At 35.8% G+C, this 23525-nt stretch overlaps 2 protein-coding genes across 6 annotated transcripts; both read left to right on the top strand.

Moving 5' to 3' along the window:
* The first annotated feature begins 3966 nt into the window (after window positions 1-3966).
* Window positions 3967-6216, top strand: LOC122037900 (BEL1-like homeodomain protein 11). 3 transcript variants are annotated; one of them, XM_042597372.1, is made up of 5 exons: window positions 3967-4305; window positions 4403-5062; window positions 5236-5615; window positions 5728-5788; window positions 5891-6216. In XM_042597372.1, exons 2-5 carry the CDS (start codon window positions 4460-4462, stop codon window positions 5996-5998), a joined length of 1152 nt encoding a protein of 383 aa, XP_042453306.1. In that variant the 5' UTR covers window positions 3967-4305; window positions 4403-4459; the 3' UTR covers window positions 5999-6216. The 3 variants fall into 3 exon arrangements, with proteins under 3 accessions (XP_042453306.1, XP_042453305.1, XP_042453304.1); XM_042597371.1 differs by having other exon boundaries at window positions 3967-4313; XM_042597370.1 differs by having other exon boundaries at window positions 3967-4313; window positions 4400-5062.
* Window positions 6217-7348: 1132 nt separating this feature from the next.
* On the top strand, window positions 7349-22861 carry LOC122037899 (TNF receptor-associated factor homolog 1a-like). 3 transcript variants are annotated; one of them, XM_042597368.1, is made up of 13 exons: window positions 7349-7523; window positions 8028-8277; window positions 11156-11267; window positions 12572-12660; window positions 12762-12830; window positions 12913-13042; window positions 14410-14568; window positions 14701-15064; window positions 17814-17926; window positions 18194-18332; window positions 19447-19910; window positions 19984-20176; window positions 21461-22861. In XM_042597368.1, the coding sequence occupies exons 2-13, from the start codon at window positions 8091-8093 to the stop codon at window positions 22769-22771; spliced, it is 3330 nt and encodes a 1109-aa protein (XP_042453302.1). In that variant the 5' UTR covers window positions 7349-7523; window positions 8028-8090; the 3' UTR covers window positions 22772-22861. The 3 variants fall into 3 exon arrangements, with proteins under 3 accessions (XP_042453302.1, XP_042453303.1, XP_042453301.1); XM_042597369.1 differs by having other exon boundaries at window positions 8024-8277; window positions 18197-18332; XM_042597367.1 differs by having other exon boundaries at window positions 8024-8277.
* The last annotated feature ends 664 nt before the right edge of the window (window positions 22862-23525 follow it).

Raw genomic sequence — 23525 nt, 5'->3', positions numbered from 1 at the left:
GAACCACCAGAAGACCCAATTGGTTCATATAAATAAGCCTCTTCGTGACAGTACCAATTGTAGTAATTTGGCACAAAATCATTTCTACATATGTGTATTTTTACAGTATCCTCATAACGAAATGCTCTATTTTGACATTTTTTATGATTGCAGGGGCACCGTAACTCAGCAGCATTCATACATTCCGGATGACTTTTAGCAAAGTTCACAAACTGGTCAACTTCAGTAATAAAATCCTCTCTAATAAAACCATTGTCTAATCGATTGTACATCCAAGCTTTGTTCATATACATTGTTACAACCTAAAGAGAATATAATTTGAAACATTATTAAACTTGTATCACTTGAAATAATTTTAAATGCGCACAATTTCATCTTACAATCATCGTATCATATTACAATAAATCTCCTCTACACTAAAGCAAATAAATAAAACTAATATATCTCCGAAATGCAAACTATAAAGTAATGTCCGTTTCGTTCAAAACCAATAGGAAGGGACTTCTTATTGTTGCTGAACAACTGACATATCATATATCCGAATTCAAAGTGAAAGTTTAAGCATCAATTTCTTTCCAAGCATTAGAACTTTATACAACTAAAGAAAGAAATAAGGGCAGGTTACAATAAAACACTGGAACCAAGGAAGAGAGCTAGTGATCCAGTGATCCATTACATAAGCAGAATCAAATGATATATCGTAGTGCAGTTGAAGATTTGCTACAAGATAACTTTTTCTAATTATAACATTAAAAGAGAATACAAGCTTTTGTGTACATATCAAGTTTGCATCAACTTCACTTGGTTTGTTCAATAGCAGGATAATTTAGATATGGAGGAGAATGAACAAAGTGCTTAACAGTTAACACTAACTTTATCAACTTCACTTGGCTGGCCGCGATTAGGCAGCGAGCAGGCGCCTGCGACCGCCGCGATGCCGCAAACAAGGGAAGCTGGGCTGCCGCAACTGGCTGCCGCGAGGACCTGCCGCGAGAAGCCGCCATCGGCCAGCGGCGGCCACCTGGCCGCGAGCTGCCCGCGTCGGCCAGCTGGCCCCGAGCCGGACGCGGCGCCCCGCTCACCGCGAGTAGGCCGCGGCGGGCGCCGGCCGTGTGAAAACGAAGAGAGAGAGGGGCACGGAGCATACCTGACTCGCTGGTTGCAGATGCCGGTGAACGGGAGGAGAGGACGCTGGAAAGATCGTGCTGGGAAATCGCTGAGTCGCGCTGGGAAATCGCCGAGAGAGATCGAGGAGAAAGCAGATCGTGCGAAGAGGAAAGCAGCCGATTTGGTGCCCTAATATTGAATTACCGATGGAATAATGACTTCCGTTGGTACTTACCGACGGAACCCTAATTCCGTCGGTAACACAGAAGCTTATCGGGATAAAATTTTAACGGGTTTAAAATTAGCGGGTGCGGGCGAAAACTCACTGACGGAAAGATAATTCAGTTGGGGTTTCCCGACGGAATCCTAGGTCTGTCGGTAATGCACGAAGACCGCTAACCCAGATCTTCCAGATCCGTTGGCTATCGCTCGTATTCCCGACTGAATTCAATTCTGTCGGTAAATGCCGACTGATTATTTAGATCCGTCGGTAATTACTGACGGAATATATATCTCCGTCGGTAATTACCGATGGAATTTATATTCCGTCGGTAATTACCGACGGATATATATTCCGTCGGTATATACCGACAGAAGTTAATTCTGTCGGAAAACACCGACGGAATATAAATTCCGTCGCTACTCCCGTCGTTAATTACGGGTATTTTTGTAGTGTAAGCAGACTTTCCTTCATCATTGATCTTAATCCCTTCTCAGATTCGGTTGAATTTCGACGTCGATCACACTAATGACGACCCCCCTGAGTTCACCTTTCCACTAGGATATAATTCTAGTCGAGACGACGACCGAAGGCCGCCTATAATGAGCTGGAGATGATGAGTGGGATATGAGGATAGAAAATTAGGAACAGAGTATCCGATCTCATATTACAAATATAAAAAATAACATAACATTCTTGTCAAGAAAATACTTAATAAAAAACAAAAAACAAAAAATGAAATAAGAAAAATGGTATAAAGATAAATAATAGAGGGTTGGAAAGCGAGTGTGCGAAAATTTACAACTAAAAAATAAATAAAAGATTATAAATATATAATAAAAAAATTATTGAAAAAAATATGATAAAAATATTGATTAAAAAAATAAAAATCAACAAAACAAAACAAAACAAAATAAAATAAAATGCGGAGGAGAATAGGAAGAGATATAAGAGTAAAAAAAATAAGTGGGTCGGGAGGAGAGAGTGTCTGGATAGGAAAAGCAAATCTCATATTATATCACACAAAAAGAAATATTTTTTTTTATTCATAATTTAATTATCAATGTACATTTAAATTTATTAATATTTTTATATGATAATTAATATATTTAAAATTAATACTTTATTAATATTTGATAGGTTAATTTTTATTTGTACTAATTTGTTAAGTTTAGTTACTCATGTTTTTAAATTTTTATTAATAATATTTTAATTTAGTATCATTATTATTTTTATTTTGTACGTGATGGTAATGTATTTTATATTTATGCATATGATTTTTTAAATATTTTATTATATATTTTTTAATAAAATTAGTGATATAATTTATAAATGTAACTATAATTAAAATATATTAAATAAATTAAAAATAATAATTTCAATAAATTAAATCATTACAAATATACATAATAAATTTAAATATGCTACTAAATACATTTAGTTTAATTTATAATGAAAAATAATTACATTTAAATATCCTATAAGTAAAGATAAAGAAAATAATAAATACAGATTAATTACATTTTATTTTATTAATTATATAATAAAAATAATAATAAAAACCCTCTGATGGGACACCACACTGTATTTGGTGTGTAATTTAGTACATGGATGGGAGTATTTTTGATGTTCATTTTATACTAAATTTGATATTTTGTTGATAGATTAGAGATGTTCTTAAACACCTATTACATTCTCTCTCACTATGTGAAAAAGGATAATTCACACATGTTTGTTTTTTTACTTAAAATTTTAAATCTAAATATACACTTTAACCTAAACCCAGTTCTTTCCTTTTTTCTCCGAAAAGAGCTTTCAGCTCGAGGTTTTGCACGTGAAAGTTCAGAAGATTGCATAATCAATCTGTTGTAAGTATCGATAATCTGCACACCTTGAAGTTCTCATTCGACCTGCCCACTTGATGATCTCTGCTGTGAGATGATTAAATTGCTAAATTAATGAAAAAGCAGAACGACATTAGCATAATTAATAATAAGTTTGATAATGAAAAAAAAGGTTCAGTATCCAACCATCATAGTATTTATACCTGTAAAGAATCAAAGAAAAAACTTTACTTCCTCCTTTGAATTTAATTCCTGACTATATGCTTGAAAAGATGAGCCATTTGTTGTTGCTCTCCTGTCAAAAGCAGTGGGGGGTGTCCACAGACCATGGACTCAGCCACTGCTTGAAATCCTCAAGTCTTCAGTACATTTATTGTATCCTTCAATGGTGGTGGTGGAGGAGGAGGAGGAGGAGGAGAGAAACATGATATTTTATGTGCCCTTTGCTAAGAAAAGGTAGCAGCCATTAATTGAGAGAGGAAAGTCGATGCCAGTGGCATTGAATCAAATCAATCGTCGAGTTCATGCGCCAATGCAAACTGGAACTCACATCACAATCTCACTTCCGAGTTCCAGGCTTGGCTCAACATCCTTTTCACCTTGCCTGTGCCATTGAAACGCCAGAGTGGGTCTGAGAAAATTCTGAATGCCTCAAGCGTGTAGCTCAGTAGCTGCCACAAAAGGCAGTACTGTGAGCTCGCACAACTTCCAACGAGACTGAGAAATATGTGGGGGTGTTCACATGCATTACACAGTAGGGTACTAAGGCTGGGACTCCAATGCTCTGCTTGGACTTATTTGCTTCGTCTGTCGGCTGCCATGGAAGGGGACCATTGTTCCAGGGGGCATTCTGCTTTTTTACTCAGTCACCCTCACTTGCATCTCCTTCCTTTTTTTTATCTTTTAGAGAGAGGGAGGCATGGTATCTGATGCACATGGTTTCCAATTGTTTTGAGCTACTGGAGTCGCCATTTAGCTGGAAATGGGAGTTTTACATTCTTCGGCTCTCTCTCTCTGAAGAGTTTGCACTGTTGGATTGAGAAACTTGGGTTGGTTAGATCTTTAGCTTGTTGTGTTGCTTCTTCATGTTCATCCTGTAGTTCTTCGACAGCTTCACTGCCTTCAACATTGGGAGTGAGAAAGTAGTAGCTTTCTTCTTGTTCTTTTGCACGGTTTACTTTATATTGTTTTCTAGCAATTTTATCTCAATCTTCATGATGTTTTATAGCAGTTCCGGTGCTTTTCAATTGGATACAAGAACCCAGGAACACTTCCTTCAGCTAAAAGAATGCAAAGCCAGCTGCTGTCGTCAGAAGCACAATTACTCAGGTCAATTGATCCAGTCGATCTTCAAGCAGAGGAGGATTGTGTGATGGAGAAGAGACGTTTGATGAATTGTCAAGACGAGAAAGAGAATGACTTGCATGGCCTCGCATGCAGTAGAAGCCAAGGACTCTCACTGACTCTTGGCTCTCACCTCCCATCCAACACTTTTGGTGCTTACAGATATGAACAAGTAAAAAATCACGAATCATGCACCACATATGAAGCCATGAGGGAGGATCTGAAAGAGTTCGATCGCGCAAGATCACATAGGTCGCCAGCAGTCGACTACATTTTCTCCAAAGGAGAAACCTGTGGCAGCTCCACTTACAGGAATCTGACATCAATGACCTCTTTGCTTCAGCGTTCTAAGTTTTTGTACCCTGCTCAAGAGCTGCTTAGTGAGGTTGTATCTCTAAGGAGTGCTGTTGATCCAAGCTATGATGAAGAATTAAGGAAAGTCAAGTCTTTTGGAGTGGCAAATAGGAATGGTGGTGTTTGCTGTTCATCTGCCGACAATCCTGATACTGATGTTCGAGTTCTCAAGCTTGTTGCTTTGTTGGATGAGGTACAGAAATTAATTCCTCCCTCGCTGTTCACACATTTTTATTTGACATATTCAACACGGTTAGATAATGCATCCAAAATCAGGCAGTATGAAAGGACAAAAGAATCTTGACTAAGTAATGCTGAGAAAATAGCACATAAGTGTGCAATTAATGTATGCCTGTTTGATTTCAGCTTGAAGGCAGATACCAGCAGTACTTCCACAGGATGGAGCAAGTGATATCATCTTTTGAGATGTTTGCAGGCAGTGGAGCTGCTGCATCGTATACTGCTCTCACAATCCAAGCTATGTCCCGGCATTTCTCTAACCTCAGAGACACAATCATCACTCAGATTCATGCTTCAGGAGTTCTCCAAGAACATGACCAACCAAGGGAAGCACAAAGGCACCCTTTCATGCACACACTGGCTGATGAAAGCCTTAGACAGAATAGAGAAGCTCTTCAGAAACTGGGTATCATTCAAAACCAACAAGTCTGGAGGCCTTTGAGGGGGCTCCCTGAGGACTCAGTCGCAGTCCTTCGAACTTGGCTATTTGAAAACTTTCTTCACCCGTGAGTTCGATCTTAGTGCTGTTATCATCCTTCCTTCTTCACAAACATGAAACTGAATAACAACTAAATCACTATATTCATTGAAAGCAAAAATGTGTGATTTCTATTGCAGCTACCCTGATGACAAAGAGAAGCTCATTCTGGCTGCAAAGACAGGCTTGACTAAAAACCAAGTAAAGTTTTACCACTTTACACAATCTACTCAATTGCTTTCATTATTGATTTTGTTTCTTCAAGTCTAGACATGGGACTTCATTTTGCTTGTATTGATTCAGATCTCGAACTGGTTCATAAATGCTCGGGTGCGGATATGGAAACCAATGATAGAGGAGATGTACAAGGAGGAATTTGCAGAGCACTCTGGAAACTTAAGCCCATCTTAGAGCAATGAAGGAGGATTCCTACAAAATGCTGATGAAGTTTTACCTATCCATCTCAAGTTTGTTCATGCATGGTCTCTTTGTGCTGTCCGAGTCTCATGATGCTGCTTGTTCATATTCCCCCCCCTTTTTTTTTCGTGAGGAGATCAGTGTTTGTGTCAATCCATATATGAGTTGATTTAACTGTTGATCATTGAAGAAAAGTTGCACAGTTAAGCTTTCATTTGGGCTTCTAAATACTCTTTATTATTTTATTTTTTTCTGTATTGTGGTAGAAAAGATATCCAACATTGTTCTTGGCAGCAAGCCCGCAGGAAAGCTCAGCCTTGAAACTAAGTTGCAGATGGCTGTGAGTTATCCATTCAGTAATCTTTAAAAAGAAATTCATTTTTTTTTCATGATTTCCTTTCTGTGCATTGAAGTTTAGAAGGAGCTCAATCTGTCAATTAAATTCAAAATACCAAGACATTTAACTAAAAGGATTTCTATTATTCGTACATATTTTAACAAATCTCATATTGAAATGTGAGATTAAAGAGTAGATTTAAAGTACTGTAATTAATTATTTTGAAATAATGTAATTTTTAATTAAATTTTCTTTGTGAGGTAATTATTATATTTTTATTTACTTCGTTTAAAGATTTTGAATACTTTAGCGGTTCGATTTGGTTACATCGATGTCTAAGTCAAAGTTGCTCGTGTCAATAAGATTTAATTGACCACCATATTTTATGTATTTTTAAAGAATTAATTTATTGACAAATGACAATAACTCGTAACCCCCTTTTTAAATATTTAATCAACAGAATATTCATCATCATTATTATTATCTATTTAAATTTATATAAATTATAGAATTATGAATGTATCCATAATACATCAAGCAAAAGCATTCTGTCTTTTCTTTTTTTTTTTTTATTGATCACGTTTATTTAAATAATTATCTTAGATAATCTAACTCATTTTATTATCTTAACTCTATATTTCGTATGGTTTTAATTTTTTTAGTAATAAATATTAAATTAGTTATTATTATGATTGTGCAACTATTAGGAAGAATTTCGTAATAAAAATTATTTAACTTATATATTTTTATTCAAAAGCACATCGAATTGATCAAATTATAATTATATTGATTCCAATTAGCAAAAGAAAAGTATTCGGATCTTATTTTTTTCCTTAAAAATATTCATGTACCAATTTCCAAATCCAATAAATATGATGCTATAAATAAATAAATAAATAAAATAAACAAAAGTACCGTGGGTCCCTTTCAGTTTCAGTATGATTGGAAAAGGGGAAAACCCTCGGTTTCGATATCTATATAATTCTCTCTTTACCGATTACATGAAATTCTTTCGCTACCCTGCCGGCTCCTCTCCTTGCCGTCGCTTCTACCTTCTGACTTCGGAAACCCTGTCGTCGCCCTCACCGTCGCCGGATCCTCTCGATCGTCCTCGAGACTAGTCGGGAAAAGGCCTTTCCTTCCCTTCCCTCCTCCGGCATCCTTTCGCCGTAGCCTAGCAAGGTACTCGATTTAGATCCGTTTCCCCGAGGGTTGGCCGTGGATTGGATTTCCTTAGGTGCCGATTGGCTCTGGATGTGCCTATATAAGGCTGGTTATTCGAATCGAGTGCAGACTTTTGCTAGATTCTTTGCGTGTTTTACTCTTTGGTTATTTATCCGCCGGCACGGTGAGGCGTTAGCTTTGACTATTTTTGTCGAGATTTGGTTTTAGGCTGGTACTTGTTGCACAAAGAGTAGGATTTCGAGAAACTTGCTGCTTGAATTGATGTTGGTGTCTTTCTTATATGTTCGGTATTAGGATAAAGGGCCAACTATTGTCTGCGCTTTTATTTCATTTCACGTCGCTGTTTTCTGTTTTGTTGATAATATTGGCTGGATGGTGGGCTGTATTCTGGGTTCTGTTTATTTGCGTATGGGAGGTTTGTTCATGAGTCACGGGGTGAAAAGGAGTGTAGTGGCCTTTAATTTCTTTTTCCTGCATGTACTGAATCTCAATTTTAGGTAGGTCTGTAGGGGAAGAAGAGGACTGCTCAGAGTTTGAGTTAGAAATAATCTGATTTCTGCTGCAATGGACGGAATTATAACTGAGGACTATGGAGTGAGCCTCAGGTTTGCAGCTACAGAGGGGATGTCCAGTGAGCAGCATTCCATTTCTGGTGACTCAATTGCTGATTGGCGATCTTCAGAGCAGGTTGAGAATGGAACAGCTTCCACATCGCTCCCTTATTGGGATATCGATGATGATGACGACTGTGGTGTGCTACCTTTCAACTTGATTTCTCCTTGAAGCATTTTTCTTCTTGTTGGATTTCATTACAATGTTCATTTTTGCTATATTTTTTTTCTTTGAGTGAAACATTTTTAAAAATATGTTAAGTGTATCTCTCATCCTTTTGAAAAATAAACTTATTCAAGAATGAACTTGAATCATGACTCAGATAGTTTATGTTGCAATGCAGATGCTATTTTGCCTTGTTATTTTGGCAAATTAAACAGATCAACCAATAACATATGATGGTCCTGAGATCTAAATTTTCGTTTTGCCTCGGTTTAAGATTATTTCAGTTTATTTTTATTTTAGTTATACTATTTTTGTGTTGCCTAGTCTATTTTGTTCCAGTTTTACTGGAACTAGGAAGCTATCATCAAATTTTTCTATACATTCAATCAAATACAAATTTTCTAGTTCATATCATCTCTTGTTCCTTGAGATTGGTGGTTGAGGCATAGAACTTTGCAAGATTGCTGCTTGAGGCACTCAAACATATCTTGTGCTATGCTAAGTTGTATTAGAATCCAACTTCTTTCCCTCCTTAAATCCTATCTCATGACTTTGCTACTAACCCCTTTCTCTACTGTTGCTAGTAAACAACATCCACCTTTGCATCACTATGTATACTACGCCTTCACAGCCACCCTAACCAGCCTTCATTTTACCTTCATTCTTTGCCCTCCCACTTGTGGGTATTCCCTAGTTCAACTTTAATAGCCTGCTCGAGAGGCTGTCTGCATTGAAATAGCCCATGATCATTCTCACTCTGAAGAATCCTTGCAGACTAGCCTTTGGCCTCTTGGTAGACGCAACGTCTTGCTGAGGATCCGTATTAGCATTGTCCGTTATTAGAGGCACATGCAATATTCACTTGTTGCCCTCCTTCATTGGCATCTACCATCATCACCCATCCATCCACTATAATAGTTAACTGATCACACATATGATCAAGTTGTGTACAATCAAGTGTGCACATTTACCTCAGAGTCGATCAAGTTGTGTGCAATTAAGAGGTTGAACCTATGAAAGACCCAATTTGTAGGGCACCCATTAACTACAAGCCATCCACTTGAAAAATAACCATTCAAAAAAAAAATCCTCTATTGGAATACAATGTATCAACAAGTTAGGAACTTGTAAGAAAACATTTACAATTTCAAAGGGAGGAGCAAGATGAGGAATCCCAACACTAGATCTAAAGAATCTACTTTAAGCAACTTTGACAATTGACAAATAGTCTCAAACTTTGCGTTTTCACTAATTACTCGTGTAATTCAGCTGGTAAGTTATGGCTGGCATCTTAGTTTAACCTTCAGTTTGTGGATAAAATGTAGATGAGAACTTCTATCGGGTGTTGCATATTGTTCTTCCATTTGAGTGAGTTGAGAATTCTGATGAATATACTAATTCTTGGAGAAAATTGCATTACATGATGAAAACATTAAATTACATGCTAATACACATTTTTGACTAAAAGTGTACACTTTCCAAAATACATACCCCGTACACTTTCCAAAATAAGAGCATCTACATCAGCTTCCCTATCTAAAATGCATAATTTAGGGTAAAAAAGTTACTTTATTAAATTTAGATATCCACTTTTTACTATACCATATATCAACTTCCCTATTTATTCTCTCTCATCTATAATGTATAGGGAATGAAATTCATTCCCTAAATTTAGAGAAGCACTATTCATAAATGTGAAATTTAGGGAATGAATAGGGTAGCTGATGCAAAAGTTTTTTAGCTACTCTATCCAAAATTTAATGTAAAAACTTTGGATAGGATAACTGATGTGGATGCTTTAAAAGATTAATGTCAGGTCATTTGTACAATGTTATAAAAAATTTATTCTATTACATCTTTTTTTTTGGTTTTCTAATCATATTAAATATTTCTGCAAATTTTCAATATAGAAAATTCTCACATAAGGATATCCAAGCTCCCATCTCAATTCTTAATTTCCTCACATGTTTATCTCCAATCTCAATGCCCACAATTCCCTCTATTACGCCCTTTGCAAATTATGAATGCAGTGACACCGGACATTACTGCCTCCCCACAAAAGACCACAACAATATTGGAGCAAGTGCTCTTAGATTTAGTTGACATCTGGATTTAGAACACTTTGCAAATTGATACCTGACAATTTCTTTGAAGTTCAAAAGTAAATGTTGAGACCTCAAGCACCTCATCTGACCATTTCACACTTATTTAAGTTCTCAGAAGCTTCATCATGTTTGTTAGTGTAGATAGGTCAAGTTCTTGGTCGAGGGATCGCAATGCAAATAAATTAGTGCACCTTGATAAACCTACTCTACTTTGTCAATCTTATGACAAGTTACTAATAAACTATGAAAGAAGAGGTCAATAAAACAACATTTTCAAGTTCATATTCTCTCTTCCCACTCACATATACATTGGGTCATGCAATTCTATGGGATATACGATAAGGTAACATCAGTGTAAAAGCTCATGAATATTTGTAAATGTGGATTATGACCCAGATACTTTGGTTTTGATTGGTAGAAGTAGCCTATAGGAAATCTATGACATTAGCTTTTGATAATCTGAGAATAACACGATTGAAGTTTTTGCCTTGTTTACCTTCTTGAATAGCTTTCTTGCTTTTAATACATTTCATGTTTTTTGTGCAGTTGATTTTTACAATTTCCTATGATACAATAAGATGCATCAGTCATTGCAGAAATTGGCTTTGACTAGAACACTACTAACTGCCCTGGAATCTGTAGTCAGGGTGGTAAAACATTTCATTTTAGATTTTGTTGCCATTTTGCATTTGTTTTCTGCCATGTTTTCATGGTCTATGTTGTTTTATGATACGACTTCTCTTTCAGGACCAAAGCCTTTGGATCTTTATGGAAGATTCACGTGGAAGATTGAAAAGTTTTCAACAATCAACAAAAAGGAATTGCGTAGTAATGCATTTGAAGTTGGTGGTTACAAATGGTATGGGTTCTATTTAATAATTTTTATGTCATACCATAACTGACTCTTTTATTACCCTAGTCATCTTCTACTATATTCTTGGTTCCTTCTTTGGGTTAAGTGGAATGTATATTTAATTAACGTGTGCAAAAGTGATAGGCAACTGATTTTCAACATCCTATATTTTTTTTGAGATATTGGTTTGTCTGACCTAGCAGAATTTAAAATGAGAAGGTTACTACTTGGGACTTTGTAAATCATTAGATTATGTCAACGATCTAGCAGATTCCTTAAGAGTTTCCAACCTCGTTGGTGAATGAGTTCATGGAACCAACTTCTTTGCTGGTATGGGCAAGGGTGTTGTCATTAATCTCTTGTCATGCATTTTGTGCTGTCCAACAAGGTCTAAGGTACCAATTTCAATCTTTTTGATCGGAATTGTCTTCTTCTAGTTGTCATCAATGGTTGAGACAAATTAGTTCTGTCAGTGGTTTAGAAAGGTAGACGAGGAAGATAAAAGGTGCAAGGACAAGAAGAAAAAGCAAGAAGAAAGAGAGAAAAAGAAGAAAATAAAACTGCTAATGTCGTCTGCCATGCATATCCAAAGTATATCTGCTTGCACCTTTCCCATTCCATTCTACTTGTGAAATGCTATGTTTTGCCCATACTGCTTAAAACATAGTATCTCTCACTTTACTATGTTAATGAATCAATGCATGTAAGAAATTTGACTTTCTTTTTGGTGTATGAGATCAATTGACTTTCTTTTCTGCTAGGGGTGAGGCGGTGAGTAAAATTTTGGTTCAACCACAATAACCGACCGAACTGAACTAATTCGGAAATTCAGTTCAATTTATTTAGAAATTCATTTTTTAAAAATATCAGTTATTTTGGCTAAATCAGCTCAGTTTTGGTTTTGAATTTTGAAAATCGGTTAAATCGATTAAACTATTTTTTTATAAAATAAAAAATAAAGAATATTAAGATTTTTTTATCAATCCGATTAAGTTTTTATTAAAAAGTTTTAATATTTTTTATTTTAAAAATGATTAATTTGATTATTGATCGAATTAATCTATTTTTTATTGGTTTAGTTTGTTTAGTTTTAATTGTAAGAATCAGTCGGTTCGGTTGGTTGAAATTTGTTTTTCAGTTAGTTCAGTTTTAGCAAATTCGGTTCGGTCTGTTTTAACCAAATGCTCACCCCTATTTGTGGTGATATTAAGAGGTGAATTGTATCTTATAGTAATATTTCATCTACATGTTTACTGATGTGTACCACTAATCTATTGATATGCATGCTTAAATATATCTTAATTCTACAGGTACATACTGATCTATCCACAAGGATGTGATGTATGCAATCATCTTTCTTTGTTTCTTTGTGTTGCCAATCACGAACAACTTATGCCAGGTTAGCAGCATATGTTTTTTCTTGTCTTAACTACCTCATACAACTTTTGTTATAAGCTTCAGTAGCAAAACTTGTCTTTTTGTACTTCATGATTTTGGCAGGGTGGAGTCATTTTGCACAATTCACTATAGCTGTAGTGAATAAAGATCCAAAGAAATCAAAGTACTCTGGTTAGTCAATTTAATATATCTTTTGACAAACTTATTTTCCACAAAGCTGCATTAGACCTTATGCCTTGATGAAAATTTGCAGACACACTACACAGGTTCTGGAAGAAGGAACATGATTGGGGATGGAAAAAATTCATGGAACTGTCAAAAATACATGATGGTTTCATTTTTTCAGACACTCTTATTATCAAAGCGCAAGTTCAGGTTATCAGGTGAATTTATGTTTTTGTTGTTTCTGTGTTATAATCAATGTAGAATTAGCTTGAATATCTAGACATGTTAATTTACATAATCTATGATTCTACCTTTACTATGACATACTATTGTTTGGTAAAGAAGCTTTGAGTCAGAGTTGGTTATCAGTATAACGTCAAATCAGTTCCCCCTTTCATATTTGTTGACCTTTGTGAAAGGCTTTGCTTCTTTATCTAACCATTTTTTAAAAATCTGAATCTGTTAGTTCCATGCAAGCTGATTAGTTCCATGCAAGCTGATATGGTTTATTTCCTTTCCCCCTTATTTTGTTTTCTGCTTTTATAGTCTGTCATTTGAACTTGTGATGAGAATGGAATCAGCACGTTTACTTCATTTGGTGGTGTAATTTTGCACTAGAGATTAGAATAAAGTTAATCTGGATGGACTATGATGCGGTGTTTGTTGAAGGTTGATACTGGTGTTTAAGATGGATTAGTGGAGTCGATGGACCAAATTTCATTTGTGTTTCTGAAATAGTTTAGATAACTAGGAAGTTAGAGCTGATTAACACACTTTTCTTTTGAAGTATGTTACTGCTAATGATGGCATGCTTTGGAAATGCTGGCTGTTGTAATGAATCCTTTTGGTGGAAAGGAAATTGAAAAGAAATTATGATTCTCTTTGTAGAATGCAGACTTATCAAGAAGTGAAATTATTATGATTTGAAACCATCAAAATCTGCCTAATGCATGTATTATATGATATGTAATCGTAAGTATCACTGGAAAACTGTCGCCTGAAAAATCAGTCTACAAATAATTTTATTTTTATAAGAAGAATTGTCAAAATTATAAATGTAACAATAATAATTGTTCTAATACAAACACTGGATTGCAACGACAATGAGTGTGTCATTGTCACATGGGATTGCAGTGCACAATTTTTTTCTTCATGCAGCTGCATATCCTCTGTTGTCAATAGTCTTGTGCCTGAAATCCACTTGATATACAAAATTTATTAATACAAACATTTTGTCAATGGCATATGATGGTCTATCCCTCACTGAAATCTTATGCCAGAAATCCACTTGATATACAAGGTTTATTAATACAGATATTTTGACAATGATATATCATGATCTATCCCTCAATGAGGTATTATTTTTATGTTTTCTTTTATGTTGTCAGTTGCTGAATAGTCTCACTGAATATCTTCTGCAAGATGCTTGTTCTTTTACAGAGAGCTTCATGGTTTAGTGTAGATCCTATAGTAATGTTCTAATGGTGGTTTGAAGTATATACTTTCTTGCACTTTATCTGCATTAATATGAGGCTTCATTAATGATTTCATCGTGTTTTCTTCATGTCTATATTTTATTCTCTAGGGAAAAAACAAATCGTCCTTTCAGATGCCTTGATATTCAATACCGGAGAGAACTTGTTCGAGTATATGCATCAAGTGTAGAGCAGATTTTCCGGCGTTTTCTAGAAGAGAGGATAGCCAAGTTGAGAAAATTTATTGAGGACATATTGAGGTGGCATAGGTAGGAATCACTCTGCCTTTCAAGTTTTTTTATAAATTGAGTGCTGATGCAGTTTGTCCTACTCGGAAGTGATTTCACTTTTTTAGTGGACCTGGTTCAAGCTCATGATTGTGTATCCATTGGGCTTTGCAGTTTTTGTGCCTTTTGGTTAGGAATTGATGCAAATGCTAGGCGGCGCATGTCCAGAGATAAAACAGATGCTATACTGAAAGTAGTGGTCAAACATTTTTTCATAGAGAAAGAAGTAACATCAACTTTAGTTATGGATTCTTTATACAGTGGGCTCAAATCTCTCGAATACCAGAGCAAGAACATGAAAGGGACAGCTAAATTAGGAGAATCAGAAGAATTACCAGCTCCTATGGTCCATATTGACCAAGATCTCTTTGTATTGGCTGATGATATAATAATTTTGATAGAAAGAGTGGTATCAGACTCCTTATCACAGCAGCCTTTGCCTTCCAAAGATGACAAGTATTCACAGAACCGAGCAAAGGTAGGCAAAAGTGCAAGCTGAAAATCTTTCATATATGTTGTTCTAGGTGAATTATTTTTTTCTGCTTGACTTGTGCATTTTTCTAGAACTTCTAAACCATTTTTTCTATGAAATAGCTGACATATAATGTCTCTTTACTATTCATCTTTGGCACATGCATGTGTGGCCTGTGAAACTTTCTAGTATTTGGTTCTGCATAATTTCCGTTATATATAAAAATATTGTGCAAATCTTCTATTCGGTTCATTGCTCTATTTTTGTTTCATTAGTTGGCTATATAGACTACCACACTGCTATAAACTTCAAGAAATTAACCTTAATTCATGAGTGTTGAATTGGTGTAGAGCATAGTTTGCTGTGTTAATATTGACCAATCAAAGAAATCTTAGTCATATTGATTCGGTTGATCAGTAGCATCATAATTTGTAGTAGAAACTAAAAAACGTAAAATATAATACAATGAAATTGTTTAATGTATGAGATAACAAAATTTCTGAAAACCTATGAATGAAAAACCTAATTCTTCATTGTAGTGAATTAGTAAAATATAATATAATGAAATTGTTCAATGTATGAGATACTACTAAAACTTCTGAAAACCTAAAAATCAAAAAACCTAATTCTTTGTTATAATTGAATTAGTAAACCTAATTGTATGAAACTACATTTATCATAATAATTTAATATGATACTAACTAGTTAATGATTGTGTCATCTTTTACCACCCTTAATCTCCCCCAAGCAAACTCACCTCCCTGATACACTAATTTTCAAATGATCCTGTACATCAAACTCATTAGCCTAGGCAATTGAAAAGCTTAGATTTTTGCTGATTTGGGCAAGGCTATTGAGTTTTGTTGTAATTCTGTTCATTCTATTGAGATATTGGGAAAAGTCAAAATGGATTTGGTGCAGTGATATTTTGCTTTATTGCTGCTTATTAATGCTATTATGAATCTGAAAGATCATATTTTTATTTTATTTTTCTGTTTAATTACATTTAATCTACTTTCCTCTAATTGAAAATATATTGGTTATAATAAATGCATATGAATGAGTTTCATCTGTGTTTTCAAGGATTTCAATCAATATTACAGTTTCTCCGTTTTCATACTCTCCTCTCTTGTTGGAGACCTATGGTTTCAGCTTCCAACTCTTGATTCATCAAACTGGTATTAGGAACATTTGTAAAGTTAATGCTAAGGATTGAAATATCTCTAATGCATAACCGTAAGCTTTTAGTTCAAGTAATAATGGTCACTAAATGAGAGAGTGTATGGACATAATTTATCTGAGCATCTTGCCATCAATGAATTTCTCTGGAGCAATCCCTCATGTCTACTTCTATTATATAAGAGCTCAGGTTGTCATCTTTCTTATCTACTGTACTCGTCTTTTTGTTTAATGTAATCTATAGTATAAGAGCATAGCCATGTATATCTATTCTGCAGTTTCACATTGATTCTTGTAGTTGAAGGCTTCTCCGTATGGTGGTTTCCCCAGAGCTACATTTTCTCTTTTCTTTCTACATGATTTTGTGTTTTTTCCATTTCCATTTAGTTGATTTGTCATTTTTATGCTTTCTTATTTAAAAAGAAGATTTACAACCAAATATTTTATGGCCAGATTTTTACCCATGTCACACTTTTTTTTTGTGGAAGTGATTTATTTATACATAATGCCTTGTTTATATTGATGAAAGTGGGGCAGTGGGTGGGTATTTTTTGATTTTATTTGCTTAGTAGGCAGGGTTGGTTTGCTTATTTGTGTCATTTGCAATTCCTACCTGATATATTCATACCGGTTACTCTTTTCCTCAGTGAAAACCTTTGTCACTCATTCTATACTTTTGTTGAGGATAACAAACCATGAGGGAAACTCACAAATCTTTCTTTATATTAATTGCGACTCTAATTTTTTATTAACTAAAAAAATGTATGTTCATAGAGATTAAGTTAAAACTAATTAATGCTATGCTTTTAATGAAGAAGTGAATTAAGAACTGAATTTCTTATGTGCCAGACCATCGTAATTCCAAACATGAGACACTAATTGCTACTCATATGGACCGTTCAGTACTGCCTTCTTTTGAGAAACATCTTGTCATTTGTTCCGTTTAGGTATATGTAATTTCACCTCTGTGTGGCATGAAAGTTGCCAAATACTTAGCACCATAGTTTGGGTTGCAGTCATCACTGGTTTAATATGGATTTTGCTCTCTGCAGCCATGTGGTTAAGGCCTAGAGTTTCAATTTTAATTTTCATAAAATATACATTGGTAATCAGATTGACACTATAACAATATCATTAGTGTAGGTTTGCCTGGAAGATTTGAGAGCGCTTCTCAATGAAGGTGAACAACAATACCTTTGTAGCATTAACTGCTTGTGCTCCTACTATGTGGCTGTTTTAAAAACATGATTAATTTGCTGAGGCTTGTTATATCTCATCAATGTAATATTGAGATCATATTTTCTAATTGATCAAGCAGACAATTAACAATAATTTAATTATCAATTTCCCTTGGTGTTTGTGCTTTATCTCAAAGCCGCCGCAATCATGTTTCTATATAGGGGATTAGGATCATGCATCCATTCATTCTATTACCTCTAGGTATATGGAGATTTGGCCCCCTTTCCTGGCAGTCTCTACTTGATTTAATTTGAAAGGAAACTAATCTACTCTGGAAATTATGGTACATCCTTAACACCTTAGTGTAGAATATATCTCAAACAAATTGCATCTGTAGGATGGAAGTGCTGGAGACGAATTTATTAAGGAATCTGTTGAGCGAGACGAGCGACGACTTTTAGAGCTGGGTCGCAGAACTATAGAAATGTTTGTGCTGGTTCAGATGTTCAGGTAACGATTAAGCTGCAAAATTATTTATGACATGTTTTGTGAATTTTCAAAGTTACAATTTTTTTAAAAAACGTTAGCATATTATGCTAAGAATCTATCCAAACGTGCATGCATGGCTTCACCAAATAACTTTAACAAGCTATTTGAATTGTATTTTGGCATGCTTAATTTGTCATGATCCTAATAGCTTCTAGTGCAATTTCTGAATTTCAAATTCTTTCCGGAGCAACTGTATTAATAACTTTGTCTTGTACATGATGCTGGCAGCAGTAGAATCGAAGTTTCCTATCAGGAGGTTGTTGCTCTAAAGAGGCAAGAGGAACTTATTCGTGAGGAGGAAGTAGCCTGTCAAGCTCAATTAAAGCGTGGTTCTAGTGAAAGGGAAAGACGTTCAAAGAAAAAGCAGGTTCGTCATTTCATATAGTCTTGTCTCTACAAAATTGCTCAGTATAATTGTGGTAATTCTTCAATAGTTGAATGCTTGCAACTTGTGTGTTTCTTAAGCTGGAGTTGCATGTGAATACTTCCGACTTTATCTGCAGGCTCCATATGAATCAAGGCATACTGTAACATTTAAGGACCTTGAAAAAGGATGGGAAAAAGATTAATAAAGGAATCCTTTTCCATGTAAAATAGTCCAGCCTTGAAATTTGTCCCTTAAAATTTGACCCAATTCTGAAGGGGAGCCTTGGCGCAACGGTAAAATTATTGCCATGTGACGGGTTCGAATCCTGGAAACAGCCTATTGCAAAAAACAGGGTAAGACTACGTATAATGGATCCTTCCCCGGGACCCCGCATGACGGGAGCTTCGTGCACCGGGCTGCCTTTTTTTAAAATTTTTTTTTTTGACCCAATCCATACTTTTGGAAACCCTCAATTTGGCCCCTGAAGTGTAAATGTCATATTCAATTCGATTGTAGATTGCTCCAGACAATCACAAAATTAGTGTACCTTGGAAATGAAATACAAACATTAGCCTGAATTGAAGACATTAATTCATAAACTTCTCATTTTTTGTTTGGCATGAATAAATGATAATAAGCATGCTTACAATATTTTGAAAAGTCATGGCAAGTAGGTTTTAAGTGTTTTTTAAATTATTTTTTTAGAAAAAAATACTGGAAATCCCAGGGCATAATTTTCTTTCTCTATTTTTTAGTATTCCAACGAAACAAATCTTAGGAAGTACGCAAAGGGTGAACAGGTGTCCATTTGTTTTGTGTGAACAATGTTAGGAAGCTTGACATTGATGTGCATACATAGAGCTACACTATCTTTGATGGTTTTTTCTCCTATATTTTGACAAAGTTTCCTGAAAGAAATTTTATTCCTTGGTTTCATTTGTACTCTTATAATTGCTTTCTTTGCAAACTCTAAAAGTTTATCATTTTTCCTTTTATTGTACTTGTGCTTCAGTACCCCTTTTCATGTCCAATCATCATTAGTTCATATCTCAATAGTTGAAGTGCATGAGCTTTTAGTATGATTAATATTGTTGTTTTCCTTGTCTTTTTACAGGCTAAACAGAAGCGCAACGGTCGCAAAGCTAAAGACCGAGGGAAAGATGAGGATTGTAATCCCAGGAAGGAAAAATTCCAGCTTGAATGTCAATCTGAAGATAGGATTCTTGATAGCTTCCCTTCTGATCAAGTAGAATTGGCTGGTGAAAAGATTTTTACCCATGAAGCTGCATCAGATGTGTATGATGCCGCAGATGATGTTGTCGAGGTCGTTCAACCTGACATTGATGAGACAGGTTTTTGTCCTTCTATATCAGATACTGACACTTCAGAAATTCATCCGGTCATTGAAATTAATGGCGTTGATGTACAAAATGGACAAATTGACAAGAGGAGCCAGTCTCTTATAGCTGATAGCCCTTTGACATGGTCAACTGAGTCAGTCCTCTCAGCTCTAGACAGGGTATCATACAATGGTAGCACATTACCAAATAACAAAAAAATACAGTACTCTCGCAGCAGGTAATTTAGTTACAAGCATTTTTTGTGATTGTTTCTACAGCTGAAGTTTTTAATCTGTCAAGTTGTTTTGTAGGAGAAAAAATAAACGAGATATTGAAAAAGAATGTATAGATTCGACAAATGGTGTGGATAATCAACGAGCTAAAAATATTAGTGATGGTAGCTCTCATGACATCAATGGCAAGAAGGCTTCAGAAACCGAACCAGATTCCACTGTATCCTCCATGAGTGAAGAGCAGCGACCTGAGAAAAATATGGCTGAAAAGGTTCAGTTTATTCTTTAGCCAATGTTTTACTTTTATTTAGGGGTTGTATGACTGAAGTTAACAAAATGCTGCTCCACAAAGAGTAGGGTTATTAGGCCATCATAGTGATGCAACACAACAACACTCTGATACCAATAGATGTAGCACAATTGAACATGAGAATTTAAAAATGGAAATATTAATAAAGGGCAGCCCGGTGCACAAAGCTCCCACCATGCGGGGTCCTGGGGAAGGATCCATTGTACATAGCCTTACCCTGCTTTTTGCAAGAGGTTGTTTCCAGGATTCGAACCCGTGATCTTTTGGTCACATGACAACAACTTTACCGTTGCGCCAAAGCTCCACTTTTTAAAAATGGAAATCTTATAGAGTAAAAAATGGAGTTTTACATGAGAATTGCAATTCTTTTATAGACTTTACTAAAATAGGAAACAAATAAGCAATTCAGGAAATGCAATAATTTCCATTAACATGCTTTTGAGAAGGACTAATTATCAAACAATTCAAATTATTACTGACCAACTGAAGATTCTGCTGCGAATCTTGTTAGGTACTTGTTAGTAATTTTAGATAATCAATAATTTTGAAGAAGCTTATTGCAGGACCAATCCTTGCCAATTCAGTAACACTTTCCTGGTTCTCTTGTTGCTTATTATCTCAAGTTGAAGAAAAGAAAATGATGTTTAGCACTGCATTTTGCTTTAGTAGCCTAGTGCCTCAATTATGTTTCCACTTTCCATGAAGCATCTGAATACTAGCACTCATGTTTAAGTTACAAACTTTTAAGTTTTTAATTCCATATTTTTTACATGTGAATATTATTGCTGCAGGAGCTTGTTTGCTTTCATTTCCTTTTTGATCAGTCTTAGAGAAGCTATTTAACTGGATCCATTTTTTGTTCTCTCAAATACACATCTAATGTTTTGATCAGCCTTAGAGAAGCTGTTTAACTGGATACATTATTCTGTGAGCTTGTTCACTTTCATTTCCTTGATCAAGTCTTAGAGAAGCTTTTAACTGAATCCATTTTTTCCCCCTCTCAAGTATGCATCTAATGCTTTGCCTCTGTCAATCAGTAGTGTCCTCTTATATTACTTCTACATGATAATATTTGCATAACTCCTCTTTCCACTTACATCCAGTCCTTACTTTCTCCTACCAGATCTAGATGACAAACCTTTGATAATGAACTTGAGGATCTTATGCCATTTTAATTTTATAGTGGAATCATGCCATCTTGTGTTACTCTTTATTCTAGTTAGTTTCTTAACTTTTTCACCACAGGAGGATGTTGCTATTCTACAAAAAAGATCAACTTCGAAGGATCTGGCTGATGCAGATAGGTTACCTTCTTCACCTAGTCTCATCAGAAAAACACCTGCCATTCTTCTGCAGCGAAAACAGTCATTAGCAACTACTTCCTCTGTCACTGCTGCTGCTGCAGCAATAAAGCCTGCTTCTAATAAAAAGCTTTCTTCAAATATTGCCCAAGCTGATAACGTAATACCTATCACATCAAGGTCAACAACTACCTCTAGCATCCACTCCGAAGCTCAGAAAAATAACATACCAGGAAAAATTAGTAGCTCTCTTCAAGCCAATGCTACGTCAAGGCCATCCAGTGCTCCACTTATCCCAGCTTTGAGGCCAACTGCTTCAATCACTACCACACAACAAGCTGTACCTGTACTTTCACGCTCTGTCAGCTCAGCTGGTCGATTGGGCACTGCTCCATCTGCATCTGCCCCAAGTAATGTTCCCCAGTCGTACAAAAATGCCATAATTGGTAAAATGGCAAATGCTTCGTCTTCCCAAAGTGTTGCATGCTCTCAGTCTCCTTCAGAGTTTGCATCATCTGCATCTACCCTTCCTCAGACTCCTTCAAGGAATGAACATATGCCAAGTCAATCTGGCTTGACCTTTGGTTGCCTTAATCCAGATGTGGTCACTAGCCTGCACCCGTATAGAGATAACCACTATGAATTTGCCACTTCCACCACCAGCAGCAGCAGTAGCACCTACAACAGTCAGAGTTTTGGTTCACTTGTGGGTAACATGGAGAAGCTTAACCTCTATGGGAATCCTAACACGCAATATCCAGATGCAATTGGGTCCAGGGTTTGTCCACAACCACAAGACACGGTTGTAGAGGAGTTCCCCCACCTCGACATCATAAATGACTTGCTCAATGAGGATGAAAACATTGGACGGACAGATATGAGTTCTAGTCACATTTTCAGTCAGCACTACTCGCTTCCAGTTAACTATTCTAATGGTGAGACTAGGCTATTAGTTAGCGCAAACCGATTTGGTCAATCTGAGAATCACTATGGTGAGGGACTTCAAAGGGGCTATGATGGTGCTTCCAGTAACCTTCTCCACAGAATTAGAGATGAGCATTTCCACCAGATGGATCATTCGTCCTACGCGAATAACATGTTTGACAGATCGATGCAGAAACAATTGCCATACAGAAATACCGATCCCTTGATATTCAACTTGACTAACGGAGATGCTAATGGATATGCTCATCAACTTCCATACTACATGGCAAGAGGGGGTAACGGATTCTTGTACCGTCCTAATGGGCCATGAGTAGAGCGACAACTTAATCATTGGCCACAATAATGATTGTAATTGAGGTATTTTATTCTCCTGAGCTGCCAGTAAATTATACTTCTTTGATCCCCTTCTCCCCCCTTTTAACATCCTACAGAAAAGAAAACATTTCGTTCAAGGAATTCTGCCTTCTGTCCTGTGCCTTATCATCCATTTAGTATAAGTGGAATCATCCATTTCACTCTTTTTCTTTGGTTGATTGAAGTAAATGATTAGAATGATCATGTTAAATTTGGTCTATCCATCGACCAATTTTATATGCTTGGTTCATTTGACCTGCCCAATAAGTGTTTGCTCACTTGTTCTATCAAACTCGGTTGTTTGGTTTCTTTCTCAGCTTGCTCGATCGACTAGGTTTGCTCAATTCGTTCTGCATGTGCAACCTCAGTCCACCCAATTCATTTGAATTGTTCAGTTCACTCAATTGACTAGTTAAGTTTATTCAATGGATTTGGTTTGGGTCGCACAGCTAGTTCACTTATATTCATTGCTTGTTAGGTCCATTGGACTCATGTAGCTCTATTTATTCATGGCACCTGTGTGATCTGATCAGCCTATAAGCTTTGCTCGACTCATTAGAACTGCTCAACTTGTTTTGTCTGTTCTTGTTTTATTCATTCAGCATGTAGTTTGCTAATTTTAGGGTTTAGGGATCTGATCAGCCTATCCCTTTAGCTTCATATGGTTCATTAGGTTCATTTGATTTGTTTGACCTGCTTGAGACCCAGCT

Source organism: Zingiber officinale, chromosome 1A, assembly GCF_018446385.1.
Source record: "Zingiber officinale cultivar Zhangliang chromosome 1A, Zo_v1.1, whole genome shotgun sequence".
Taxonomy (NCBI): domain Eukaryota; kingdom Viridiplantae; phylum Streptophyta; class Magnoliopsida; order Zingiberales; family Zingiberaceae; genus Zingiber; species Zingiber officinale.
The sequence above is the reverse complement of the archived record's forward strand: the minus strand, read 5'-3'. Positions and strand labels throughout refer to the sequence as shown.

Excerpts from the sequence above, each read along its gene's own strand:
- LOC122037900 (XM_042597372.1), top strand. The coding sequence starts at position 4,460 with ATGCAAAGCCAGCTGCTGTCGTCAGAAGCACAATTACTCAGGTCAATT. Across the intron at positions 5,063-5,235 it reads TTGTTGCTTTGTTGGATGAG|CTTGAAGGCAGATACCAGCA; the intron begins GTACAGAAATTA and ends GTTTGATTTCAG. Across the intron at positions 5,616-5,727 it reads TTTGAAAACTTTCTTCACCC|CTACCCTGATGACAAAGAGA; the intron begins GTGAGTTCGATC and ends TTTCTATTGCAG.
- LOC122037899 (XM_042597368.1), top strand. The coding sequence starts at position 8,091 with ATGGACGGAATTATAACTGAGGACTATGGAGTGAGCCTCAGGTTTGCA. Across the intron at positions 13,043-14,409 it reads GCGCAAGTTCAGGTTATCAG|GGAAAAAACAAATCGTCCTT; the intron begins GTGAATTTATGT and ends TTTATTCTCTAG. Across the intron at positions 17,927-18,193 it reads GTGCTGGTTCAGATGTTCAG|CAGTAGAATCGAAGTTTCCT; the intron begins GTAACGATTAAG and ends TGATGCTGGCAG.